This window comes from Amblyomma americanum, chromosome 1 (assembly GCF_052857255.1).
Source record: "Amblyomma americanum isolate KBUSLIRL-KWMA chromosome 1, ASM5285725v1, whole genome shotgun sequence".
Taxonomy (NCBI): domain Eukaryota; kingdom Metazoa; phylum Arthropoda; class Arachnida; order Ixodida; family Ixodidae; genus Amblyomma; species Amblyomma americanum.
This window is the reverse complement of record NC_135497.1, coordinates 346,543,061-346,562,288: the sequence shown is the minus strand read 5'-3', so window position 1 is coordinate 346,562,288 and position 19,228 is coordinate 346,543,061. Positions and strand designations below refer to the sequence as shown.

General features: G+C 46.3%; 2 protein-coding genes across 2 annotated transcripts; both read right to left on the bottom strand.

Moving 5' to 3' along the window:
• Positions 1-1,220: 1,220 nt before the first annotated feature.
• Positions 1,221-5,813, bottom strand: LOC144121421 (uncharacterized). The gene is made up of 4 exons (XM_077654611.1): positions 5,710-5,813; positions 4,795-4,958; positions 1,418-1,504; positions 1,221-1,333 (listed from the first exon to the last, which is right to left on the bottom strand). Exons 1-4 carry the CDS (start codon positions 5,811-5,813, stop codon positions 1,221-1,223), a joined length of 468 nt encoding a protein of 155 aa, XP_077510737.1.
• A 4,605-nt stretch (positions 5,814-10,418) lies between these two features.
• On the bottom strand, positions 10,419-13,977 carry LOC144121409 (uncharacterized). Its single transcript, XM_077654605.1, has 4 exons — positions 13,874-13,977; positions 12,959-13,122; positions 10,616-10,702; positions 10,419-10,531 (listed from the first exon to the last, which is right to left on the bottom strand). The coding sequence occupies exons 1-4, from the start codon at positions 13,975-13,977 to the stop codon at positions 10,419-10,421; spliced, it is 468 nt and encodes a 155-aa protein (XP_077510731.1).
• Between the last annotated feature and the right edge of the window lie 5,251 nt (positions 13,978-19,228).

Genomic DNA, 19,228 nt, shown 5'->3' with positions numbered 1-19,228 from the left:
AAGTCATTATGTGCTTTCTAGTGCAATTTTCCAATTTGTGGACGCGTTCTGAGTGCTGCTTGACTACTGTAAGTAACTAGGCAGTAGTATAAAAGGGGAAAGAGCCTGGCATAGCTTAGTGAGGGTTGTCTCGTGCTTGCTGACTGAGCGGTTGCGTTTCGGCGTAGTTCTAACGCTTGCTGGGAACGAGCACAAATATGGCAACTCTCCCGAAGTCACTTTGCAGTGTCCTGTGTGATCCTGAACCTGAGAACGAGGCCTTCTCTGTGCGCTGCGCTCATGCAACGCCGAGGGACGACCGATTTCGATTACGAGCATCATCGAGCGACATCCCTCTGGACAGCGGATGCAGTCCCCTGACCATCGGGATCTCCTTCTCCCGGCGGGGCGGTCTGTTACGTTTCGCCTACGACGCGCGGTATAGCCGGCGCGGATGCAACGGACGCCGGGGCTTCGTTCAAAGTGGCGGTCATTTTGGGCCCGTTCAGTGCTGCCGTAACGCCTGACGCCAAGCGCGTCCAGGCAGGTTTCAATGCCACGTGTCGTCGTGTGTGCGTGTGTGTGTGTGTGTGCATGTTAGTGCCCACGCTTGTCAAAGCGCGGCAGCCGGGGAGAGGAGCTCCCCCAACTGGGAGGCGAGGAGATCTGACCGGCGCCGGCCCGGCGGACGCGTCACTTCACGTCTCAACATTTCCGTGCGTCGCCGTCTCGTGCGACTCATCCCAAGCCGTTCCTTCTTGCCCTCGACTCCGAGGGTATAAAAGCCGCTGCCCCGGACGCCAAAGAGAGACTTCGATTTCTTCCTTCGAGTAACGTGGTCGCCCTGACCGGCTGCTCTTTTGCGAAGCCAGAATAAACAAGTTGTTCTGTTGCCAGTCGACTCATCCTTTGCCGGGACCTTCGGATGTTTCCAGCTGTGCCCCAGGCCGCCAGGCCAATGCTACCCTTGGGGCTTGCAACCCATTTGCAACAGTGGTCAGCTGCGCCCACAGAATATAAAGAACAAAATATAGTGACAGCACAGTTCTGACAGGGAAGCCAGCAACCCAACAATGCACAAATAATAACTAAGCGCCACAGGCGGAATTGACACTTACACTGAACCATTATGAAGCCACTGGCGTGGGAACAAGCTTGGTTCAGCGTAGAACCAGTACGGCTGGCACCATCTGCATAGCGCACAGACAAGGAATTGTAGCATATTTCTGAGCCATACCTCCTCAGGCTGTTCGAGCAGATACGAAATAACAATCACCTTCTTGGAAGAGTAGCAGCGACTGGGACGACCGACTCTGGACGTACCCCTTGGAAACAGGTTCACCGGAGACAGCAGCTGTCATAGGAAGCAGTCCAATGAGCTTTCAGTCGTCACCATTTTCAAAATATTTATGTCAGTTATGCACACAACCCTGCTCACCTGGTTCTCCAGCCCGGCGCACTGATGCCGAAGTTTCGCTCAGAGATTGTGAACAGTCCATGTCGCTGCTGCATTCGCTTGAGGTGTCTGAAATGGCAACATTATTGCGGAGAGAAAAGAGAATTCAGTACCTTTATAGTAAATAATTTCCAAAGAACTATAGCTTCCACAGCATGCGGTTCACATTGTCATCACTCTAGAAAGAAAAATGCTTATCCAATGAAATAAAATTCTGTTTACCACCCTTAATTGTTAGGCACATTAGTTTGATGTCATCAGCAGCTGTGGAGCACCAGTAAATCATTTGCAATTTTCATATGCTATGTTTTACTTTGAAGAGTGAGAAATTCGCCTATCACACAAACAACGATAGGTCGCAAATCAAGTAATGTGCCCCATATTGTTTACAGATTTATGAAGGTCAGCCTATGGCCTACGCAATGAGATGCAACAAGAATGAATTCGTAAGCAATTATCGCAAAAAATAAAAACCTGTACAAACATTGGAAAATGCAAAAAAACAGCGCGAACAAACGGGGACTAGACGAAGAATACACAGGAACAAGCGCTGACTCTCAACTAAAGTTTAATCACAGGAAGCACACTTATAAAAGGAAACAGAAAACGAAAAAAACACAAAATCAGAACGCATGTGTTACTATGTGATGTCCAGATATGCAACCTCACAGTCACGCAGGAGCAGGGATGGTTGGCTGACACATAATCTTGGTTTCTTTGTCATGTTATACGCCTCGATAATTTCCCTGGTCAACTGGTCGGGGTGTTTGTACAAAATGTCAGTAAAATGCAAGGACGGGAAACATGATTGACACTCTCGGCAATGATCAACTAGATTAGTGGAGCGATTAGATTCTAATGAATTGAGATGTTCTCCGAGTCGTGTGTTAATACAACGTCCCGTTTGCCCAATGTATATCTGACCACAGGATAGGGGGATTTTATAAACTACCCCTTTGGAGCACGGCACAAAACTTTTAGCGTGCTTAACACCACAGGACGCTACAGATTTCTTGGAGTTGCGGGACTTATTTTCTACTGCTGAACAAATTTTACTGAGCTTATTCGGGGCCGAAAAAACCACATCAACTTTATACATATGGGCCACATTTTTAAGACCATGAGACAGGCGATGCACATAGGGAAGGACTGCGAACTTTTTCCGTTTCTGTTCTTTCTGTGAAGACGGCAGCAATGTCGGCGCTTTAAGCTTTTTAATTATTTTATTGCAACCCAAAGTGATAAGCTCAGCTGGATATCCTGCTTCCTTTAGTCTCTTAGCCTGATTATCAAAGCTTTCTTGCATAGCATGGTGACAAGATTTTGACAACGCAGATGACAAGGATGAAACAACAATTCCACATTTCACTACCTTAGAATGATGTGACTTATAGTTCAGCAGCGGTTTGTTGGCACGTGGCGCGTAATTCCAACACATGTGTCCCTTCCCCTCAGTCAAACATAAATCTAAAAATTGTATCTGGTTATCGACCGGTACCTCAGTGGTGAACTGTAAACCCCGTGCATTAGCTTTAAATGCTTCTAACAATGTAGACATGTGCTTAGCATAGTCCGTTTTTTCAATGAGGATTAAAAAATCATCGACGTATCTGAAAATTCGGTACGGCATTCCACACAAATCTTTCTGGATAGCTCTATCCACGAACGACAGAAAAATATCACTAAGCGCAGGCGCTACTTTAGACCCAATACAAACACCCGCTTTCTGGGTATAGAGTGTGCCTTCCCATTCAACAAAGGTAGATTTAACATAAAAAGACAACAGCTCAAGGAACCCAGACACAGCAATACCACAAACACTTATAAACTGTTCCTCATCATTGTCCGAAGTGATGCAATCAGAAACAGCAGTCATCATTTCATTAGAATCTAATCGCTCCACTAATCTAGTTGATCATTGCCGAGAGTGTCAATCATGTTTTCCGTCCTTGCATTTTACTGACATTTTGTACAAACACCCCGACCAGTTGACCAGGGAAATTATCGAGGCGTATAACATGACAAAGAAACCAAGATTATGTGTCAGCCAACCATCCCTGCTCCTGCGTGACTGTGAGGTTGCATATCTGGACATCACATAGTAAATGCGTTCTGATTTTGTGTTTTTTCGTTTTCTGTTTCCTTTTATAAGTGTGCTTCCTGTGATTAAACTTTAGTTGAGAGTCAGCGCTTGTTCCTGTGTATTCTTCGTCTAGTCCCCGTTTGTTCGCGCTGTTTTTTTGCATTATGTATCACCAACTCGCCCGCTTATCTATCCTGTTGACAAACATTGGCTTTCGCTAGCATGAATATTGAGGTAAAAGGCAACAACACAAACAATTATTAGTGCATTTCTATAATCGTTCAGTGCATGCTTTGATACATAACACATGAGCACACAATATCTCGAGAAGCTTTTCACCAAGCGTACCTTGCCCAAGTCGGCATAAGATTGCATCCTGATAAGACTGAAGATGAAAAAAGAAGCTCTGCATACAAGAAAGAAAAGTTCTGGAGTACTAAAATTCATCAAACATTTAGGAAGGCTCACCTTTTTTTCCCCCTCACTTCTTTTGAGCTATCAAAGGAAGGACGAGAATGCCCTCTGGACACGACAGGGACCGTTCATGAGACAAGGTTTCATGGTGAATATAAAAGATTCAACTCCCACTTGCTGAAAAACATGTAGAGTCGCCTGGTTTCCGTTGCTGAAGTGGCTAGCGGCATCAAACAGCCTGAACCGGAAGACTGACAGACTCACGTTAAGATCCTTTGGAGCCCTTTGCCATACCAGACTACCGAATATCCGACTTCCATTATCCTTTTTTTTTTACGGGAAATATCAGGCAAGAGTATTCACACCGTCAGTGTACTTTTTCCGCACCCATGCCTAGAAATTCGCTTGAGCACGCTTCGCCTACTAAGCTTGTGCCATTAGATTACCACAAGCACAAACCTAATTCTATGCTATGTTGGAAATTTGTCACGAACCTCACATACAGTGTACAGTGCATAAAAGAGACGTAAAACGAACAATATATATATATATATATATATATATATATATATATATATATATATATATATATATATATATATATATATATATATATATATATATATATATATATATATATATGTGCTCACGTGAAAGCGATACTTCCATTTTCGTTTTCGCTTAGCAGGGTGCAGGTAAAAATTTACTGTAATTTTTAAAGCCACAAGACAGATACATAATTCGTTTTGCAAAAGACTCTAGACTGTTTACGGTTAAGACAAAAAGGAAAAATTTCATTTTTTCACAAAACCTGACATTTCAAGAGCGGCGAATGCCTTAAAAGTTTGATAACAAAAATTACCGGCAATGCTTGCTCGAGTAGGCAAAGCATCGTGTCGCAGCCTTCCTGACGTCAGATACACAGATGGTTCGAAGTGCCTCGAGCAAATCCTGAGTTCTCGTAGCTGCGACGGCGCCTTCTTCTCCAGGCTGACGTTGCGGCAGAACTGCGCCCACGCTCGGCACCTGGACGTGATGCAACATGCACGTTAGATACAACTGCGCCAAAAGGAATACGCATACTCGAAACGCCAATGCGTCATTATTCCTGTCACTGCTAACTGCAGTAAATTATACTTGCATTACATCTGAACTATGGTAGTAAATGCTCGCGCCAAGCTCTCTGCGCCCCAGAGTGCGGTAACGCTCATCCTCATGCCACGCGGCTAGCTGCTTTTCTAAGCTCAACGAGTGACGAGAGTGAAGTCCGTTTAAAATTACCCTGACAGTCATGTATATGTAGGACAGCAATACCAAGGCAGGCAATAACTCCTGCTGAGCGAATCCAGTTAAAGCCTCCTCAAAGCCGCGCACATACACGAGGCTGAGTTTCGATATTCCCAGCTGCGAGGGGATCCTCAAATTGGCTTCATGGTTTTGCAAAACTAAACAATGTCGTACTCAGAGCTGTCAGGTAGCAAACTTTGTTCTAAATGGGCCTCCCGGTCAGTAGCGTGCACGTGGTTGCTCCTGAGAGCCCGGTGTGAAGTTCACGTTGGTGATAGTCAGCTGCATGAAACTCAATATAAATTAGAAAAATGTGGGCCTCTTTCGCACACCTCAGCACTGAAAGTGTGTGCCCTGCAGTGTAGTACATAAATATCCCCGAAAACATGAAGCCAAGTACGCACGAACGGGTTACAGCTATGAAACACGAGCGAACAGCCCGGCGAAACCATATCGAAGCTATCGCGCATACCTAGAGCAGACGACACACCTGTGAAAGTCCAGCGGGAATCGGTGTAGCGTGACACCAATGGTACTATCCACGCTGTCGCAGTGTACCACGGAGCATCGTTTCTTCACATGCCACAAGCTCATCTTGAAATGAAGCGCTAAGCGCTTCAAAAGAAGAGCGCGAAGCGTGCAAAGACGGAAAAAGACTTCGCACTGGCCGCACGCCGAAGGAAACGACAAAACCGAGAAAACTGCCGCAGCGGTGCAGCGGGGGGCAAATCTTGCCGAACGGTGACAAAGAAGCGACGTGCAAGGACGACGAAAACTTCGCAAAAGGAGCATTTTGAGACCGGCGAGCTAAATTTATACGCTTTACCAGGCGCGCCATCGCAGACAGCTGGCGATAAGAAATCGCTTCGTAAGCTCCCGCCACTGTGGCCGGGTTAGCCGGGTATTGAAACAAGGCCTGCAAAGACGCGCTGTAATGCACCGCACACTCATGAATAGGGGGCAGGTCAAGAGTGTTGCAAAAATACAAAATTTCCCAGGTTTTAATAAAATGACTTACCTCTTTCATAAAACAAGGTGCTAATATATTTTTTCTTTTCTATTGGCAGATTACATTTTAATTTTGTAGCTTTATCATTTCTTTATATGAGTGTTTTGCCCCCCATCCTCTGGTTGTGCTGCAGTCGCGCTAAACCACTTTTCGGCCCAGCCTTCGCCACCACTTTAAATCCGCCATGGACAGAATCCCAGGTAGAAGTTTCAAATATGTGCATATATATATATATATATATATATATATATATATATATATATATATATATATATATATATATATATATATATATATATATATATATATATATATATATATATATATAGTTTATAGGGGTTTAACGTCCCAAAGCGACTCAGGCTATGAGGGACGCCGTAGTGAAGGGCTCCGGAAATTTCGACCACCTGGGGTTCTTTAACGTGCACTGACATCGCACAGTACACGGGCCTCTAGAATTTCGCCTCCATCGAAATTCAACCGCCGCGGCCGGGATCGAAGCCGCGTCTTTCGGGCCAGCAGCCGAGCGCGGTAACCACTCAGCCACCGCGGCGGCATATATATATATGCCGCGGAGCTCGCGGAGCTAAGGACGGTCAAAAGGGTGAATTTGGCTCCAAGTCTGAGAGGCCGAAGTTCACACCCATGAGAGCAAGGGGGGACACACGTAGTGCGGATGCGAGTGAAAGCAGTCCGACCGAACGTAAGGAGACGGCGGCAGCCGAAGCCGAACGCAGAAAGCGGTTCGAGACGAGGCAAGCGCGCGTGTGTTATACGTGCCAGAAGCCGGGTCACTTTTCGGCGCAGTGTCCAGAAGCAAAAAGAAAAGTCGTGTGTTTGTCATTATGTAGCACTGACGAGAACATGAAGCTTCTCGAGCCTTACATGCGAGACTTCCTCGTGAACGGGAAAGAGTGCCGAGTGCTTCGTGATTCCGCAGCTACAATAGATGTAGTTCACCCCTCTTACGTAGAACCCGATATGTTCACGGGCGAGTGCGCATGGATCAAGCAAGCCGTGGAAGCTCATAGCGTGTGTCTGCCCGTAGCAAAAGTGCTTATTGAAGGACCTTTCGGAGCACTTGAGACGGAGGCCGTAGTGTCATCTATGCTGCCCCCCCCCCCCCCCCCCCCCCCCCAGTACCCGTACCTATTTTCGAACAGGTCCGATCACCTCCTGCGCGAGAAGGGGCTTTTGTATGGTGAGGCTAGCGTTCAGGCCTTAACCAGATCGAGAGTTCGGGAGCTCGCTGCAAAGGCGGTTGTTGCGGGGCCGACGTTGTCGAACAATGAAAAAGAGTCGGAGGCGCAGCAAGCTGATATTCAGAGCACGTCCGAACTGAATAAAATTGAGCCTGTAGCGTTGAAGGCACCAGGTACTGGAGAGGAAATGCCCGACACGGGGAAGTTAGAAGAGCTTCCGGTCGAGCTTCCGGGACTAGGCTCAGTGACGAACAGGGAAGACACTGATCAGGTCATTAGTGACTTAATCATTAAAGCACCGCTGTCGGCTGAGCAGAAAACCGAACTACACCAACTCTTACAAGAGTTTCAAGGTCAGTTCTCTGAGAGGCCTGGTAGGACTTCTGTCCTTACTCATGATATAGAAGTTACCTCCCCAGAGCCAGTACGATCCAAGGCGTACCGGGTGTCACCCCGCCAGCGCGATATTATGGAGGCTGAGGTAAAGAAAATGCTACAGCTCGGTGTTATTGAGGCGGGTGAGAGTGATTATACCTCCCCTTTGATTTTAGTTGAGGTACCGGGCAAGGAACCTCGTCCTTGCGTCGACTACCGCAGGCTTAATTCCATCACTAAGGATCAAATTTATCCGATCCCTAACATCGAGGAGCGCCTTGACAAAGTTAGTAGCGCTCAGTTTATTTCCACCCTAGATCTTGTCAGGGGTTATTGCCAGGTTCCACTTACAGAAGAGGCTAGTAGGTATGCGGCGTTCATTTCACCAATGGGAACATTCCGTCCTAAAGCTTTGAGTTTTGGTTTGAAGAACGCGCCATACTGCTTTTCAAGCCTCATGGACAAAGTGTTGCGGGGACAGGAAGAATTCGCTTTACCGTATTTCGACGACGTAGCGATATTCTCCGCATCCTGGTCTGAGCATATAGCACACTTGCGGGCAGTGCTAACCCGCCTGCGCGAAGCGGGCTTGACAGTCAAGGCTCCCAAGTGCCAATTAGCACAGGCCGAGGTTGTCTACCTCGGTCACGTGATTGGACAGGGTCGTCGCCGCCCCTCTGAAATAAAGGTGGCCGCTGTGCGAGACTTCCCGCAACCGCGCACGAAGACCGATATTCGGTCGTTCTTAGGTGTCGCCGGCTACTGTCAGAGGTACATCCCCAGGTACTCCGATATCGCGGCTCCCCTGACGGATGCTCTAAGAAAAACAGAGCCCCAAACAGTCGTCTGGAGCGAGACAAAGGAAAGAGCTTTTACCGCCCTAAAGAGCGCCCTAACAAGCCAGCCTGTGCTACGATCGCCAGACTACACAAAAGGGTTCGTTGTTCAGTGCGATGCTAGTGAGCGAGGCATGGGCGTTGTACTGTGCCAACGGGAAAATGGAGAAGTGGAACACCCCGTCCTTTATGCTAGTCGTAAGCTGACCTGTCGTGAGCAGGCGTACAGCGCCACCGAGAAAGAGTGTGCGTGTCTCGTGTGGGCCGTTCAGAAATTGTCATGCTACCTAGCCGGCTCGAGGTTTATCATTGAGACGGATCACTGCCCTCTCCAATGGCTGCAGACCATCTCTCCCAAAAATGGCCGCCTCCTGCGCTGGAGCCTCGCTTTGCAACAATATTCCTTTGAGGTGCGTTACAAAAAGGGGAGTCTCAACGGTAACGGCGATGGCTTAAGTCGAAGCCCCTAACGTAGGAATCCGCCTCAAAGTTGTTTGTTACTGATGTTTTCTTCCTGAGGCAGGATTTTTAACATATTGCTTTTGTTTAGTGTTTCAAAGTCATTATGTGCTTTCTAGTGCAATTTTCCAATTTGTGGACGCGTTCTGAGTGCTGCTTGACTACTGTAAGTAACTAGGCAGTAGTATAAAAGGGGAAAGAGCCTGGCATAGCTTAGTGAGGGTTGTCTCGTGCTTGCTGACTGAGCGGTTGCGTTTCGGCGTAGTTCTAACGCTTGCTGGGAACGAGCACAAATATGGCAACTCTCCCGAAGTCACTTTGCAGTGTCCTGTGTGATCCTGAACCTGAGAACGAGGCCTTCTCTGTGCGCTGCGCTCATGCAACGCCGAGGGACGACCGATTTCGATTACGAGCATCATCGAGCGACATCCCTCTGGACAGCGGATGCAGTCCCCTGACCATCGGGATCTCCTTCTCCCGGCGGGGCGGTCTGTTACGTTTCGCCTACGACGCGCGGTATAGCCGGCGCGGATGCAACGGACGCCGGGGCTTCGTTCAAAGTGGCGGTCATTTTGGGCCCGTTCAGTGCTGCCGTAACGCCTGACGCCAAGCGCGTCCAGGCAGGTTTCAATGCCACGTGTCGTCGTGTGTGCGTGTGTGTGTGTGTGTGCATGTTAGTGCCCACGCTTGTCAAAGCGCGGCAGCCGGGGAGAGGAGCTCCCCCAACTGGGAGGCGAGGAGATCTGACCGGCGCCGGCCCGGCGGACGCGTCACTTCACGTCTCAACATTTCCGTGCGTCGCCGTCTCGTGCGACTCATCCCAAGCCGTTCCTTCTTGCCCTCGACTCCGAGGGTATAAAAGCCGCTGCCCCGGACGCCAAAGAGAGACTTCGATTTCTTCCTTCGAGTAACGTGGTCGCCCTGACCGGCTGCTCTTTTGCGAAGCCAGAATAAACAAGTTGTTCTGTTGCCAGTCGACTCATCCTTTGCCGGGACCTTCGGATGTTTCCAGCTGTGCCCCAGGCCGCCAGGCCAATGCTACCCTTGGGGCTTGCAACCCATTTGCAACAGTGGTCAGCTGCGCCCACAGAATATAAAGAACAAAATATAGTGACAGCACAGTTCTGACAGGGAAGCCAGCAACCCAACAATGCACAAATAATAACTAAGCGCCACAGGCGGAATTGACACTTACACTGAACCATTATGAAGCCACTGGCGTGGGAACAAGCTTGGTTCAGCGTAGAACCAGTACGGCTGGCACCATCTGCATAGCGCACAGACAAGGAATTGTAGCATATTTCTGAGCCATACCTCCTCAGGCTGTTCGAGCAGATACGAAATAACAATCACCTTCTTGGAAGAGTAGCAGCGACTGGGACGACCGACTCTGGACGTACCCCTTGGAAACAGGTTCACCGGAGACAGCAGCTGTCATAGGAAGCAGTCCAATGAGCTTTCAGTCGTCACCATTTTCAAAATATTTATGTCAGTTATGCACACAACCCTGCTCACCTGGTTCTCCAGCCCGGCGCACTGATGCCGAAGTTTCGCTCAGAGATTGTGAACAGTCCATGTCGCTGCTGCATTCGCTTGAGGTGTCTGAAATGGCAACATTATTGCGGAGAGAAAAGAGAATTCATAGGGAAGGACTGCGAACTTTTTCCGTTTCTGTTCTTTCTGTGAAGACGGCAGCAATGTCGGCGCTTTAAGCTTTTTAATTATTTTATTGCAACCCAAAGTGATAAGCTCAGCTGGATATCCTGCTTCCTTTAGTCTCTTAGCCTGATTATCAAAGCTTTCTTGCATAGCATGGTGACAAGATTTTGACAACGCAGATGACAAGGATGAAACAACAATTCCACATTTCACTACCTTAGAATGATGTGACTTATAGTTCAGCAGCGGTTTGTTGGCACGTGGCGCGTAATTCCAACACATGTGTCCCTTCCCCTCAGTCAAACATAAATCTAAAAATTGTATCTGGTTATCGACCGGTACCTCAGTGGTGAACTGTAAACCCCGTGCATTAGCTTTAAATGCTTCTAACAATGTAGACATGTGCTTAGCATAGTCCGTTTTTTCAATGAGGATTAAAAAATCATCGACGTATCTGAAAATTCGGTACGGCATTCCACACAAATCTTTCTGGATAGCTCTATCCACGAACGACAGAAAAATATCACTAAGCGCAGGCGCTACTTTAGACCCAATACAAACACCCGCTTTCTGGGTATAGAGTGTGCCTTCCCATTCAACAAAGGTAGATTTAACATAAAAAGACAACAGCTCAAGGAACCCAGACACAGCAATACCACAAACACTTATAAACTGTTCTTCATCATTGTCCGAAGTGATGCAATCAGAAACAGCAGTCATCATTTCATTAGAATCTAATCGCTCCACTAATCTAGTTGATCATTGCCGAGAGTGTCAATCATGTTTTCCGTCCTTGCATTTTACTGACATTTTGTACAAACACCCCGACCAGTTGACCAGGGAAATTATCGAGGCGTATAACATGACAAAGAAACCAAGATTATGTGTCAGCCAACCATCCCTGCTCCTGCGTGACTGTGAGGTTGCATATCTGGACATCACATAGTAACACATGCGTTCTGATTTTGTGTTTTTTCGTTTTCTGTTTCCTTTTATAAGTGTGCTTCCTGTGATTAAACTTTAGTTGAGAGTCAGCGCTTGTTCCTGTGTATTCTTCGTCTAGTCCCCGTTTGTTCGCGCTGTTTTTTTGCATTATGTATCACCAACTCGCCCGCTTATCTATCCTGTTGACAAACATTGGCTTTCGCTAGCATGAATATTGAGGTAAAAGGCAACAACACAAACAATTATTAGTGCATTTCTATAATCGTTCAGTGCATGCTTTGATACATAACACATGAGCACACAATATCTCGAGAAGCTTTTCACCAAGCGTACCTTGCCCAAGTCGGCATAAGATTGCATCCTGATAAGACTGAAGATGAAAAAAGAAGCTCTGCATACAAGAAAGAAAAGTTCTGGAGTACTAAAATTCATCAAACATTTAGGAAGGCTCACCTTTTTTTCCCCCTCACTTCTTTTGAGCTATCAAAGGAAGGACGAGAATGCCCTCTGGACACGACAGGGACCGTTCATGAGACAAGGTTTCATGGTGAATATAAAAGATTCAACTCCCACTTGCTGAAAAACATGTAGAGTCGCCTGGTTTCCGTTGCTGAAGTGGCTAGCGGCATCAAACAGCCTGAACCGGAAGACTGACAGACTCACGTTAAGATCCTTTGGAGCCCTTTGCCATACCAGACTACCGAATATCCGACTTCCATTATCCTTTTTTTTTTTACCGGAAATATCAGGCAAGAGTATTCACACCGTCAGTGTGCTTTTTCCGCACCCATGCCTAGAAATTCGCTTGAGCACGCTTCGCCTACTAAGCTTGTGCCATTAGATTACCACAAGCACAAACCTAATTCTATGCTATGTTGGAAATTTGTCACGAACCTCACATACAGTGTACAGTGCATAAAAGAGACGTAAAACGAACATTATATATATATATATATATATATATATATATATATATATATATATATATATATATATATATATATATATATATATATATATATATATATGTATATGTGCTCACGTGAAAGCGATACTTCCATTTTCGTTTTCGCTTAGCAGGGTGCAGGTAAAAATTTACTGTAATTTTTAAAGCCACAAGACAGATACATAATTCGTTTTGCAAAAGACTCTAGACTGTTTACGGTTAAGACAAAAAGGAAAAATTTCATTTTTTCACAAAACCTGACATTTCAAGAGCGGCGAATGCCTTAAAAGTTTGATAACAAAAATTACCGGCAATGCTTGCTCGAGTAGGCAAAGCATCGTGTCGCAGCCTTCCTGACGTCAGATACACAGATGGTTCGAAGTGCCTCGAGCAAATCCTGAGTTCTCGTAGCTGCGACGGCGCCTTCTTCTCCAGGCTGACGTTGCGGCAGAACTGCGCCCACGCTCGGCACCTGGACGTGATGCAACATGCACGTTAGATACAACTGCGCCAAAAGGAATACGCATACTCGAAACGCCAATGCGTCATTATTCCTGTCACTGCTAACTGCAGTAAATTATACTTGCATTACATCTGAACTATGGTAGTAAATGCTCGCGCCAAGCTCTCTGCGCCCCAGAGTGCGGTAACGCTCATCCTCATGCCACGCGGCTAGCTGCTTTTCTAAGCTCAACGAGTGACGAGAGTGAAGTCCGTTTAAAATTACCCTGACAGTCATGTATATGTAGGACAGCAATACCAAGGCAGGCAATAACTCCTGCTGAGCGAATCCAGTTAAAGCCTCCTCAAAGCCGCGCACATACACGAGGCTGAGTTTCGATATTCCCAGCTGCGAGGGGATCCTCAAATTGGCTTCATGGTTTTGCAAAACTAAACAATGTCGTACTCAGAGCTGTCAGGTAGCAAACTTTGTTCTAAATGGGCCTCCCGGTCAGTAGCGTGCACGTGGTTGCTCCTGAGAGCCCGGTGTGAAGTTCACGTTGGTGATAGTCAGCTGCATGAAACTCAATATAAATTAGAAAAATGTGGGCCTCTTTCGCACACCTCAGCACTGAAAGTGTGTGCCCTGCAGTGTAGTACATAAATATCCCCGAAAACATGAAGCCAAGTACGCACGAACGGGTTACAGCTATGAAACACGAGCGAACAGCCCGGCGAAACCATATCGAAGCTATCGCGCATACCTAGAGCAGACGACACACCTGTGAAAGTCCAGCGGGAATCGGTGTAGCGTGACACCAATGGTACTATCCACGCTGTCGCAGTGTACCACGGAGCATCGTTTCTTCACATGCCACAAGCTCATCTTGAAATGAAGCGCTAAGCGCTTCAAAAGAAGAGCGCGAAGCGTGCAAAGACGGAAAAAGACTTCGCACTGGCCGCACGCCGAAGGAAACGACAAAACCGAGAAAACTGCCGCAGCGGTGCAGCGGGGTGCAAATCTTGCCGAACGGTGACAAAGAAGCGACGTGCAAGGACGACGAAAACTTCGCAAAAGGAGCATTTTGAGACCGGCGAGCTAAATTTATACGCTTTACCAGGCGCGCCATCGCAGACAGCTGGCGATAAGAAATCGCTTCGTAAGCTCCCGCCACTGTGGCCGGGTTAGCCGGGTATTGAAACAAGGCCTGCAAAGACGCGCTGTAATGCACCGCACACTCATGAATAGGGGGCAGGTCAAGAGTGTTGCAAAAATACAAAATTTCCCAGGTTTTAATAAAATGACTTACCTCTTTCATAAAACAAGGTGCTAATATATTTTTTCTTTTCTATTGGCAGATTACATTTTAATTTTGTAGCTTTATCATTTCTTTATATGAGTGTTTTGCCCCCCATCCTCTGGTTGTGCTGCAGTCGCGCTAAACCACTTTTCGGCCCAGCCTTCGCCACCACTTTAAATCCGCCATGGACAGAATCCCAGGTAGAAGTTTCAAATATGTGCATATATATATATATATATATATATATTATATATATATATATATATATATATATATATATATATATATATATATATATATATATATATATATATATATATATATAGAGTTTATAGGGGTTTAACGTCCCAAAGCGACTCAGGCTATGAGGGACGCCGTAGTGAAGGGCTCCGGAAATTTCGACCACCTGGGGTTCTTTAACGTGCACTGACATCGCACAGTACACGGGCCTCTAGAATTTCGCCTCCATCGAAATTCAACCGCCGCGGCCGGGATCGAAGCCGCGTCTTTCGGGCCAGCAGCCGAGCGCGGTAACCACTCAGCCACCGCGGCGGCATATATATATATATATATATATATATATATATATATATATATATATATATATATATATATATATATATATATATATATATATTAGCAGACAAGGTAAAGGAATTGAGGGGCTCGTTTGACAAACATATTAAGTAATTTTCTTTAAAACCGATTGATTGGCACTACAAATAAAAAAAATTTACAAACATTTCCTTATGCACCTTGGTTTCTGTGACTGTTGGTTTCCTTAATATATATATATATATATATATATATATATATATATATATATATATATATATGTGTGTGTGTGTGTGTGTGTGTGTGTGTGTGTGTGTGTGTGTGTGTGTGTGTGTGTGTGTGTGTGTGTGTGTGTGTGTGTGTGTGTGTGTGTGTGTGTGTGTGTGTGTGTGTGTGTGTGTGTGTGTGTGTGTGTGTGTGTGTGTGTGTGTGTGTGTGTGTGTGTGTGTGTGTGTGTGTGTGTGTGTGTGTATAAAACTACCATGCTGCCGGTGGGATCCGACCCAAGACCTCCGAATATCACCTCCGGTGCTCTACCAACTGAGTTACGGCGACGGCTGTCTAATCTGCTGCTCTCGTGGGAATTTTTGTTTATTGCGTGCAAGCGAACCTTGAGTGTTCACCAGCGCCACCCTCGTCCATAGCGACGGATGTAGCACGTCCTCTATAACCGCGAGTGTGACGTGGAACGTGATCTAACGGCGAGGGCGGAAACTGCGCGAGAGCCCTCTTATGCTGCGTATGGCATCAAGACTATGGCATCAAGCTATTAGCAGACAAGTTAAGGGAAATGAGGGACTCGTCTTGACAAATATATGAAGGAAGCCAACAGTCACCGAAACCAAGGTGCATAGGGGAATGTTTCTTTTTTTATTATTTTTATTGCTGATTAGTGGGAGAATGATACTTCGATTCATCTGTCGCTTAAAGAAAACTACTTTCAAAGCAGCAGAAAAAACAACCATGCCGCAGGTGGGATCCGAACCCACGGTGGCATCCCTTTCCGCCATGGGGCGCCGCTTGCAGTGTAAGTGCCTGTGCACGTTCAAAGGGCGGGCAGTACAAAGTAATATATTTTATTTAGAACTCCTTCGGAAGCTGGACGAAAAGAGATGGGCAGTTAAGGTACTGAATTACTGGCGCAGAAATGGCAATGATTCAAAGTTGCATAAAAGGACTAGACAACTTACCAGCAAGTATGCAAAAAAGCAGAATGGGGAAAGAATGCTTTAAACGCCGGGTTAATAGGCAGAGGATTAGAGGTGAACCCATTGGTTGAAAAACAACAACAACAACAAAAAAGTGACCGTAGTCCTATGCAGAAGAGGGAAAAGGTACTGGGTAAAATAAACAGAATTGGTTTTCTTTTCAGAAGAAAGACCGCAGCGGTGGCCTTGTGGTTCGTGCCTCCGCTTTGCATGCGGAAGTACGAGTGATACCGTGTGCCCACCGGTAATACAATGCGTAAAAGATTTCCCGTGGCATGGTGCTCGGTTTCCCTGGTGTGAAATGCGTCGAAAAGAACAAATTTAAGTAAGAAAAGACCAAACAAAATTGAAAAAAAGACACAACATTTCAGTACCTACTGGGTCTTTGACACCAACTTGTGTAAAAGAAAAATGCCTCGTACCATGGCGCGCTTTGGCCAAAGCTTCCGTTGCGCGATTAAAATTCAACATCATCATCAGAAGGAAGAATTTCTAAAAAGTACCTGCTAATTGTACATATTGTTTTGATGAATACAAAGAAGAAAAACGAGCAAGGTGGCACTCGCTACCACCCTGACATATAGGGGACGCTCCTAACATGCAACTATCCATCCAGCCTTGGGCCGATGGGCGTCTAGTGTGCAGCTTGTGGTGTGCGGTGTGCTGGGAGTCGGTACAGAGTGCGGTCCGCGTGGTGATCTGCAGCACGCCAAGGGCCGCCAGCACAGTTAAGTGAGAGCGAGATGCCTACGGGGAGCGGAAGTCATGAGTGGACATAGCGCCGTGCGATTCACCCCTGCTATGAAATGGAACGTGCTATGAGAACATCGTGTTAGACGTACTCTGAAAACGCTTATGGGGTCTGCAGTGCGGTCTGACAGGACAGCTCTACAAGCTCAGACCACAGCTGCGGCCGCGAAGAACAACGCACCGAGTAGTAGCCAGCAGGCAAAGGTGTTTATTGGGGAACTCCTCAGCTGGTGGCCTCCTCGGTACAGCACTGGCGGCAGGCAGGCGAGCAACGTGAAAGGAGCGGCGTCATCAGGACAACTGCGGCTTCCAGCGTGCTCCAGACCCGTCCGCCTGTATCGCCGCCGCTCCGCCGTCTCTCCTTTCGCCAACTCCTGCACTGCCGCCGAAGACAAGAAGTGGGGTAGAGGAGATCCGTCTCTCTCCCGCGTTCTCCACTGCCACTCGGACGGATGATGAAGGAAGGGAGGGGGGGGGGGGGGGGCTATTATATCGGCGGGCGATGGAAAAGCAGATTTCCCACAAGGTTCACTCAGATTTTCTCTCGAGTCTGAGGTTCGATGCGACTGCAGATTGGTGAGTGCAACTAACACCTGTCTGTTTTTTTTAAATTCTTTTTAAGGGTCCTTTTAATGACATTATCACACTTTTGGGTCAGATCCCGCAGAAGAACGCACAAATAAATCGCTGTGTTCTTTCTATTCGGAAATAAGAGAAGTCTCTAATCAGAAAAAAAGTAACATTCTGTGGCGCGAAGAGCTTGTCGGAGAACAATCTCAAAAGTGAATTTTCAGTGAAACTGTCAGATTTCAGTGGTACGCTAAATCCTAGCCGTAGCATGACAGGTTCAAAATAAGGCAATGCATGTGACGATGATCAAAGCGGTGAAAGCCCCCTTAGCTTTAATGTGTTCACACAAACAATGCTGGTAAACTACTCTAAATCGCTTGCGTTAATGCATTGTCCAAGAAAGAATTGAGTAAGTTTTCTTTTCTTTTTTGATTTGACCACTATTAAATTACCACTTCCTCAAAGTGTGAACCCTTAGTGTCTGAACAATTCACTGGCTCTCAAAAACTCTCTTTTTCCTCATGTGGCTGTTGCAGGTAAAACCTTTAAGGTGAGATTTTCTGTAGGAGATCACGTCGTATGTTCTCTGCACTATACTGACGAAAACAAGAAATTCTTTCCTGCTAATGGACTAGTAAGCCGCTTTGTTTTCTCTGTTGTTTTTTCATTGTTCACTAGATTGCGTGCTCGTACATCAAACGGGCTCTAAATGAACTGTCTACACGCACTTATGTTGTCTGGAAATGCGTGCTTTTAGGCTCCAAGATAGCTGCGGTTATAAATTCATTTGGAACTACAGGCTTCACCTGAAAGGGCCTCCGAGGGCAACTCCATGCAATATTTGTTTTAGAAAAAATTAATCGTTTGGCTCGTTCTTCCTGCACAATTAGAGCCAGAATAGCGACCTAAAGAAGAGAACAGACAACCAACTAAACCAACTCTATGCGATAACGAAATTCATTATTTGCTATGCTAATGTTTGTTTCGCAGCAAAAGCCACATTCATAGCTGCGAAAATTAGATTTAGAAATGGAACATTATTTTACCACCGCTAAACTCAAACATAATACATAAATATAATAATGAGCTCCGTGATCAAGATTTGCAGTGAATGGCGGTGTGGTAGGGCCTGAGAGCAGCACACTAAACCCGTACTTACGTGATCGCCGCTTACTGTGAAAAGTGCTGGTGGGGACGATGCCTGTATTCTCAGTGAAAGTCTTCATTATACAGTAAAAAACATCAGAACTGAAGGCGAAAAACCATTCAATGACAATGAATGCAAATAAGATAGAGCGAAGAACCCTTGCCTGTTTCTTGTGCTGACATTTAGAGGATGCCCGGTAAAGGCAGCAAAACGCTGTAATAACATCAGAACACGTGCTACTATCTATATCTTCACTTCACATTTACTGAGACAAACCTAGGAGGCTCTGGCCGTCATGCTTCAAGTAATGACACTTCTGCTTTTTCTTTCCTTTGTCCCCACTTACTGGGCAAGAAGAGCCCGGCATTTGAGCTTAGTCCTCTGAGAGTAGTTTTTCTGGCGTATGAAGGAGGCGAGTTCGATATATGCTCCCCGTTCAAAACAGCTGCCTCAATTATCACTGCACATAACGTTAGTCCATTAGAGTTTCCCCTGAACTCTAAGCCCTTTCGACACATCACAGAATATTTCCTTCTTCACCGTACTAAGCCACACGGTATAGTTCGACGCAGATAACATTATGGAACCTGTCTGCTCTGCAGCAAT

What these genes read in the sequence shown, in the direction of transcription:
- LOC144121421 (XM_077654611.1), bottom strand. Translation starts at nt 5,813, where the DNA reads ATGAGCTTGTGGCATGTGAAGAAACGATGCTCCGTGGTACACTGCGAC. An exon ending in TTCCCGCTGGACTTTCACAG is followed by an intron (nt 4,959 to 5,709) that starts GTGTGTCGTCTG and finishes CATCACGTCCAG; the next exon opens with GTGCCGAGCGTGGGCGCAGT. An exon ending in TACTCGAGCAAGCATTGCCG is followed by an intron (nt 1,505 to 4,794) that starts GTAATTTTTGTT and finishes TTGCCATTTCAG; the next exon opens with ACACCTCAAGCGAATGCAGC.
- LOC144121409 (XM_077654605.1), bottom strand. Translation starts at nt 13,977, where the DNA reads ATGAGCTTGTGGCATGTGAAGAAACGATGCTCCGTGGTACACTGCGAC. An exon ending in TACTCGAGCAAGCATTGCCG is followed by an intron (nt 10,703 to 12,958) that starts GTAATTTTTGTT and finishes TTGCCATTTCAG; the next exon opens with ACACCTCAAGCGAATGCAGC. An exon ending in GCGCCGGGCTGGAGAACCAG is followed by an intron (nt 10,532 to 10,615) that starts GTGAGCAGGGTT and finishes TTCCTATGACAG; the next exon opens with CTGCTGTCTCCGGTGAACCT.